Source organism: Myotis yumanensis, unplaced genomic scaffold, assembly GCF_028538775.1.
Source record: "Myotis yumanensis isolate MYYU_CA2020_CCGP unplaced genomic scaffold, mMyoYum1.0.hap1 SCAF_18, whole genome shotgun sequence".
NCBI lineage: Eukaryota > Metazoa > Chordata > Mammalia > Chiroptera > Vespertilionidae > Myotis > Myotis yumanensis.
The window spans coordinates 4,026,054-4,034,118 of NW_027223769.1; the positions used below are offsets into that span (position 1 = coordinate 4,026,054).

Below are 8,065 nucleotides of genomic sequence, written 5' to 3' on the forward strand. Positions count from 1 at the left end.
TAACATAGCTTGTTTACTTAGTACACACCAGGTTCTAATCACACTGGATGTATGAACTCGGAGTTTTAGAAAACCTGTCAGGTAGTCCTGTTTCCAGCCCCCCTTCAGAGTCTGGCACCTCGAATTTCTGAAACGGGAATCTGTTTCTGCGCTTCCCTTTAATTCAGGTTCGTGCCTCCCCAGGTCTGTTACATCATGAGCAGGTATCTGCCTCTTTCCAAAATTGCATTGCTACCATCTCCTCTCTCCTGTGTCCCTGTGAGTCTTCTTTTAGTGAGGTTCTAGGAAGGAGGGAGAATTTTCTCTGCTCTGCCCATCAATGGAGGAATCACCTATCTTTCAATGATTCGTGATTCCCCATACACCTTCTTCCCATTTTGCTCCTAAGTATACAGTGACATTCATATATTTGTTCAATAAACTGAATGTCTACCATGTGTAGGTGCTGAGACTCGAATTGCGGTCAAGCTATAATCCCTGACTACTATACAGGTTTCAGTCTGGGGGACAGGCAAGCACATGAGAAAGTCTAGCCAAGCAGAGTACTTGCATGGTGCCAGGGATGTACAGAGGAAGGGCTCCTTCCCAAATTGGGGCACCAGGAAAGGCTGCCCAGAGGAAGAGGTATCTGAACAGAGACCTCAAGAGTGGGAATTGGTCCAACCAGATGCATCTATGCCCTGACAAGACCATTTGGAGAAGAGCCAGAGACAGCCACAGAACCTGGGCAATCAACCTCCCCTCTTACATATACCCCCCATTCCTGCTCTGGGAGACTCTGTGGGTTTGTCTCTTTCATTGATATTCCCTGAGTGTGAGGAAGGCAGGGCTCACCAAAGACTCAAAGGTTCTTCTACCTGTAGGAAATGGGGGTGGGAGATGTATGGGGGCTTTACTTTGTGGTCAAGGCTATGGTCTGAAGTTTATTTTCCTTCCCTTTCCCCAAGTTTCTGAAGTCATTTTGTTTGAGTTTTTTGCTTCTTAAGCTGTAGCCCAGGCCATGCACCTCACCCACTCATCTGCCAGAAGAACAGGAGGGGCAGAGGATCCTATTCAAGGCCCAGGATACTAAAGGAGTTAAACTTCTAAGAAGAAACTAGATTGACTCAACTTGTATATTTATTGAATAAATCAACCCTGGGTAAAGAGAAAAGAGAACTAGGTTTGGGGACAGAGGTTGGGGAGGTGAGGGAAGTCCCTGGGTCCTGTGGTTAGGGGAGGGGTCACTTGTAAAACTCATGCTCCTGCTCATCTTTCTTGATAACTGTCTTGTATGCTTTCTCGAAGTCCTTCGCCAGAACAATGTAACGGTTCTCTCGGACAGCTAGCATTCCACTCTGTTAAGAGACAAGAGTTAAAATGTACTCCCTGCCCCTAGTGATGGTGGAGGAAGAGACAGACAGGGCCCGCTACCCCAGGGAGGCAAAAAGGGACAGGATTGCAATAGAGTGATCAGAAAGAGGAAGGATCCTCATCCACTCCCAGCCTGGATCCGGAGAAAAACCATCACTCACCTCCTGACAGATGGAATTGATATCTGCTCCTGAAATCTTATCTGGCCTGGCCACATCTGCAGCGGTGAGTTAAGGAAACCATTCCCTGCATGATGGGGTGAATGCCTGGAGCAGGAAGTCATCCTTGGGCTGTCTTTGTCACCACCACCCCTTCCAGGACTTTGGTCCCCCCCCACCCCCCACTCCCCGTACAATCTGGGTCATGGTGAAGGCAGAGGTGGAGGTGAAGATCCAATCCCCATTCCCAACTGTGGCCCTCCCCTCACTTCCAGAGCAGGATACAATCTTCCAAGTCAACCTCCTCAGAGAGGTTCATCTTGCTGGTGATAGTGGAGAAAATCAATCTCTTCTGGCGGCGGTCAGGGAGTGGAAATTCGATTTTACGGTCAAGGCGTCCTGGCCGCAGCAGGGCAGGATCCAGGGTGTCTGCTCTGTTCGTTGCCATGATCACCTGGCATTGGAAACAGGCTGGCTCAGACCTCTCTCCCCACTACACCCTCCTTCCCACCATAACTGCCCCCTCACGTGCCAGCCCTACCTTCCCGATTCCCATACCACACCTCCCCTTGTCCATTCCAAACCCCGAACCTTGACATTGACGTTCTGGTCGAATCCATCCATTTGATTTAGCAGCTCCAGCAGGATTCTCTGAACCTCCCTGTCAGCTGGAGTATGCAACACAGTTAGTCCAGGGCATTATGTACGACCGGCCTGTTCAAGACCTCAGACCCTATTTGGGCAACACTCACCCCCTGTCTGCGCATCAAATCTTTTGGTGGCGATGGCATCGATCTCATCTATGAAGATGATGGCAGGTGCATTCTCCTTGGCCAGGCGGAACACATCCCGGACCATGCGGGGGCCCTCACCCAGGTACTTCTGTACAAACTCTGACCCCACGACCCGGATAAATGCAGCTGATAGTAGGATGACAAGGGTTAGATGTGGATGGGTCTCCTGTAGGGCCCATTCTGCTTTAACTGAAATTGGGAATTCCCTGAGGACACCCCCTCCTTTGGATGCCCACTCCAAGTAGCCAGGTTATTCTCTTACACCCTGGACTGGGTCCCAGATCCAGCGTCAAGGACCAGCCATCTGCTTCCATCCCATAAGAACCCAGAAGCACAAGTCATGAACCCTGTGCACAGAGATGTCGTTTATTTTGTCCAACTTTTAACTGTCAGGACATTAAAAAAACAAACAAAAAACAAATGCATCTGTGCTTCAACATGTCTGTGGAGAAGAGCTAGAGACATTCATGGACCAAGATACAGAAAAAAAACCCTGATTTCTAGAGCACTTGAAAAATCAGTAGGAAACAGATAGGTTGCCATACACAAAGGTATCATTCTACCTCACCATGGGCTCCGCCTTCCCCTTTGCTATCAGGGCCCACAGGCACATCTCTGACATAATTGACAACTAGCAATGGGGTTGAAGACAGGTTTGTTCTGGGGCCCTCCTTTTTAATTTGTTTCTTAAAGTTTAACATGTGAAGTTGCAGCCCCTATTATTCTCTGTCCCTTATTCTGTTAGTTGTTCTCTTCATGAACTTATCACCATGCGACATAATCTATTCACTTATTTGTTCAAGAGCTTCCCCAACTAAGATACCACCTCCATGACCATGAAGAATGGAAGCTCTGCTCTGTTCACTGCCATGTCTCCAGCACCTACAACTCAGCTTAGCACATATTAGGTGCTCAGTAAATGTGAACTAAATGATTAAGTTATAAGTGTTTAGTTCTTTTTCTCCAGCAGGCTGGAGCTTCTCCAAGGCAGGGGGCAAGTTTGAGTCACTGTTGGATCCCAGCACAGGGCATTGGAGGGCAGAAGTCAAATGAACTGCTAAGCAAATGAATAATCTTGAAAATGGCTAACATTCACGCCTACTTACTATATGCCAGGTAAGCTTCTAGAAGCTTTATATTGACTTAATCCTCTGAACCCAGGAAAATAGGAAACAGGAGTCAGAGAAGTTAACTTACTGAGTAGTTACATAAACTAACTTACATCAGTACCTGTAGGGAAGCCGGATTTCAAACCCAGCAGTCTGGTCCAGAAAACCCGCTGCTAAACCACTGCTCTCTACTGCTCCCTGCCTCACACGCATGAAGATTCTAAGATGTGCTGAGCCCTGTCTTTAGGCTTTATAAATAGCAATATGTTGATTTCCAGACATTCTGCCTGGAACGTACAAGAATACATGTGTAAACAACCACAATATATAGGGTGTCCAAAAAAATTTATACACACTTTAACAGCTGATAACTCATTTAATTTTCACTCCTTTTCAGGTTTAACTGATTTAAAATAATGGGTGAAGCCAGACTAAGCTTTGAACAAAAGAAATTTATCCTAAGGTGCCACTACACTGTTTCTTTTTTCTTATGGGGATACATAAAAGATAAAATTTATGGTATAAAACCAGAAAGAGTCAATGAACTGAGGGCACACAAATACTGAATGAAATGATTCTTGATGTTCACATTATCAGCAGTGCCTGGACCAGAATGGTCATCAGTTTGAAAACAGGCATTGACAAAAAAAAATTATGCATTTCTGTAGATTCTTTTCAATTTTGTAAATGAACTGTATGTTAATAAACACTGACTTTATAATCATTCAAACTGCATACATTTTTGGGGACACCCTATATATATATGTGTGTGCACATGTGTGTGAAACCAGTTTCTCAAAACAGTATGACATCTCCTTATATGGGATAAACTCTTATATCTTCTGTCTTGTTTCATCGTTTAAAATGCTGGTTGCAAGCCATGAATTTGAATTCCTAATTTCTAATGGGTCACAACCCACTACAGTAAAACACTGACTTATTAATTTTTACAATAAGGCTGTGAAGTGAGTTTTCTATTAGATGAGGAAATTGAGGCTTGCGGTAAAGTCACCTGTCCAAGACTGCACAGCCAATGACTAAGAAGCACAATGGGGCTTTGGCCCCATAACCCGTGTTCTGAATTATTGTGCTGTGCCATTTCCTGGGGAGGATGAGAGAGCAGGGAGACAGATGGGAAAAGCCCAGAAGGTCAGAGCTTGAGGGAGGGACTGAGCAGCTCACCAGTGGTATGATGAGCCACGGCCTTTGCCAACATGGTCTTCCCGCAGCCAGGTGGGCCGTACATAAGGACGCCTCGGGGAGGATCGATACCGATCTGAAATGCAGGAGTGGAGAAAGAAGGATGAGCCAGGGAATCCTGTCACTAACATGAGACTCGGTAGGGCCTCGTCCTTCCCTGCAGTTCCTCACCTGCTTGTAGAGCTCAAAGTGTGTAAGCGGGAGCTCCACAGCCTCCCGCACCTCCTGCTTCTGGATGTCCATGCCCCCGATGTCTGCGTACATGACATCTGGCTTCTGGTCTGGTGGGAGAGCAGAGCTGGGACTCCCAGCCTGGAGCACAGGTCCTCTCCGGCCTCCCTGGCCCCAGGGCCCCCTCACCTGAAGTGAGCATCATGATACTGCTGTCCGCTTCCGGGGGCAGCACGTCCACCAGGGCGTTGCTGTGCTTGTGGAGGGCCACCGAGGCATTGGGCTTGAGCAGCTCCCGATCGATGGTGCTCAGGATGCGCACATAGTAATTGGAGCCTTGGGGGGAAGACAGAAAGGGAGGAGGGAAACAGAGAAGTGCCAGAATTGTCCTCTCCTCATGACCTCACAGTTGTGCTGTCCAGGCCACCAGCCTCTCACTCATTCCCAGGCTGCTCCCCCACCTCTAGCCCACCTCCTCTAGTCTGTCCCTCATGTTCACAGACCTGGTGACCAGCAGCCTCCTGGAATCTGCCCCCCCGCCCCGGACTTCCCTTTATATTTCTTACCTACTGTGTCCCTATGTGTTCACATCTCCCCCCAAACTGTGCTTCTCCTGGATCTGTCTCAGGCAGGCCCCAGTCCCTAGTCACCAGCAAAAGCCCCAAGTTTCATCCTGGACTTTTTTCCTCTTCCCTCCATAGCCCATCAGTCACTATGACCCTCTACCCATCTCTTTTCTCTCTCCCCTGAGTCCTGCCCTGTTTCAGTCCTCCCATCTAGATCTCTGTACCAGATTCTTTCCTGCTCAGACTTATCTCACCTCTCCAATCCAACCTCTCTCCTGACCTTCAGATTTGGCTGTCCAGTAGCCACCCAGCACCTCCCTGTGATATCCTAGACTGCACTCACTGTCCCCTAAACCTACTCCTCTGACCATGTTGCCACTTTGGGGATAGCCTCACTGACCCCCTATGTCCAAAGGTCAAAGACACATTATGGATCTCTCCCTCCCTTCACTACCTCACTATTAGCCCATCAGTCCAATGCCAGGCCTAATCACACACTTTTCCCTACAACCTTTACAAGAACATGGCTTGGTCCAGAGTAGAGGCGAGAAGCAAAAAAGGCAGTAAGATACAGAGACAATGACCATTATGAAGGCAAGGCCTGGACCCGTGTTAATAACAGCAGCTACTGTGTACTGTGTCCTCACCAAAACCCAACCCCTTAACATTTCACCCATGGTTTCAAAGTGCAGGTCCTAACCCAGAAGTGGTCATGAAATCAATTTAGAGAGTCATGATCAGAACATGGTTTAAAATAAAAGACTAGAACAGAATGGAAAAGCAATTAGAGTATGTCACTCACTGTAAGGCTAAATATCACTTGATCAAACTTTTACTACATAAATTACATATATACAAACAGAGGAAAAGAATATAAAATCTATTTCCATTTTTGCATCAGACTCAAAATACCCTGAAAAACACCACTACACTGTCTTGCCTTGTTTTCTGCTGTACACCCTAGCACAGTTCCGGGCACAGGCCAGAAAACATTCAACAGTTGTTCAATGAACAAGATGAGTGAATGAGGGGCTCCCCACCCTCCCACACCTGTGGTGGAGCCCACGATGGCTGTATTCTGATCCACAGCCTCCAGGAACTGCCCGATAACCAGTGGGATGCTCTGGATTCGCTTCACCTCCTCCTGGGCATGGAGGAATTCCTTCTTCAGGTTCTTTTGCTCATCCTTGATGTACTCTTCCTGCACTTCCAGGAACTCCAGCTCTTGCTGCAGCTTCTGCGAGCAGAGAGGGGAGGGGAGGGGAGGCGCTGGCTCTAGGCCTTGCTGGGCCGGGGAGTAGTGGAAGGTGGCGGGAGTATGGGACATTGGGCCCCGTGCAGGGTCTGGATTGGGGCTGAATGTACCTTGTAGCGGCTGTACAGGTCCTCCAGGTCCTCAGGCTCAGGCCCCAGGAAGGACAGGCCAGTCTGGGGCCGTGTCACTGACAGTGCTGGGATCTCATCCTAGACCACGGTGGGAAACACAGGTTGGAAGAGTCCGAGCATGAAAACATCTGATTTAACCATGAAGTCTCTCATTCCCCAGCAGGCTCCTGACATCACTTAGCCCCTCTAAACAGAGGTTGGAAACTTCGCAGCCCCTTTGTAGGACCCTTATGTCAACTAGCCTTCCAAACAGACATTTTGCTACCATCTGCCACTTGTAACATGTCCCCAATGTCACCCAACTAGGGCCTAAATGTCTCACCGACTCCTTAGCAGACTCAGATGCCCTCCAGCCCCCCTCAACAGGTTCCTAACGTCACATGGCTCTCACACAGGCCAAGTCACCATGCCTTCAAACAGTTCCGAATCACCCAGTTACCCCCAAAAGATCCCTCATGTCACAGCACCCCAACTCACATTCATCAGGCCCTCATGTCATCCAGCCCCCCGGGGAGGCCCCAAACGTCCGCGGGCCAGGCCACAGTTACTAATTAGCCCCCCCAGCACCAGCGAAGCCCGAACATCGGTGAGCAACCCAGCCCGGCCTCAGGCATCACCCGGCCCCACAGCCGAGCCCCCACAGCACTTCCCACCTGACCCACCCCAACCCCGCGGGCCCCGATGCCACCAGGCACTGCCAGCTAATCTCTAAGTCATTCAGTCCCAAGAACTGAGGCACTCACTCCCGCGCCCCGCTTTGACTCCCCTCCCAGCATCCCTGGGCCACCCAGGCCGCGGAGGGCACACAACTCGCCACCGAGGGCTCCGGAACCACCGCGGCCCGGCTGGGTCCCTGCAGCCGCTCAGCACCCCACTCAGGTCAGGTCGCCCCGTCCCCCCGGTCAGACCCCGCCGGACCTGAGCTTTCTCCACCAGGATGCCTATCTCCTCCATAGTGACCCAGCCCGCCGCTGTGCGGTCCGGCCTGACACAGTCACCGCTTCCGCTCCGCCACCGGAAGGGGAGGGCCTAGGCAGATTGTGGACGGAGGGCAAGGAGGGCCCGCCCTGGGCTCCGCCCCCCGCGCTGGGCTCCGCCCTCCGCCCTCCGCCCTGGGCTCCGCCCCCCGTGCTCGCGCGCTCTCCTAACCTCGGGCGCTGGCCGGTGGTCCCGGCGGCGGCGCGGCGTCCTTGCCGCTCGTTCGGTGGGAGAGCTCAGCCATCTGCCCGGGGGGTTGGTGGCGGGGCTGGTGAGACCCGGGCTGCTTTCAGGGAGCTCCAAGGGGGCTGGCGGGGGGATTGTCCCCGGAGAGGCGAGGCCTGGTTAGC

At 50.6% G+C, this 8,065-nt stretch overlaps 1 protein-coding gene across 1 annotated transcript; it reads right to left on the reverse strand.

Annotated features, from left to right (window-relative positions):
• Positions 1-1,101: 1,101 nt before the first annotated feature.
• On the reverse strand, positions 1,102-7,762 carry PSMC4 (proteasome 26S subunit, ATPase 4). Its single transcript, XM_070398044.1, has 11 exons — positions 7,656-7,762; positions 6,717-6,815; positions 6,402-6,588; positions 4,975-5,121; positions 4,786-4,895; positions 4,597-4,690; positions 2,264-2,431; positions 2,103-2,179; positions 1,797-1,965; positions 1,515-1,570; positions 1,102-1,337 (listed from the first exon to the last, which is right to left on the reverse strand). The coding sequence occupies exons 1-11, from the start codon at positions 7,689-7,691 to the stop codon at positions 1,224-1,226; spliced, it is 1,257 nt and encodes a 418-aa protein (XP_070254145.1). The 5' UTR covers positions 7,692-7,762; the 3' UTR covers positions 1,102-1,223.
• Positions 7,763-8,065: the final 303 nt, after the last annotated feature.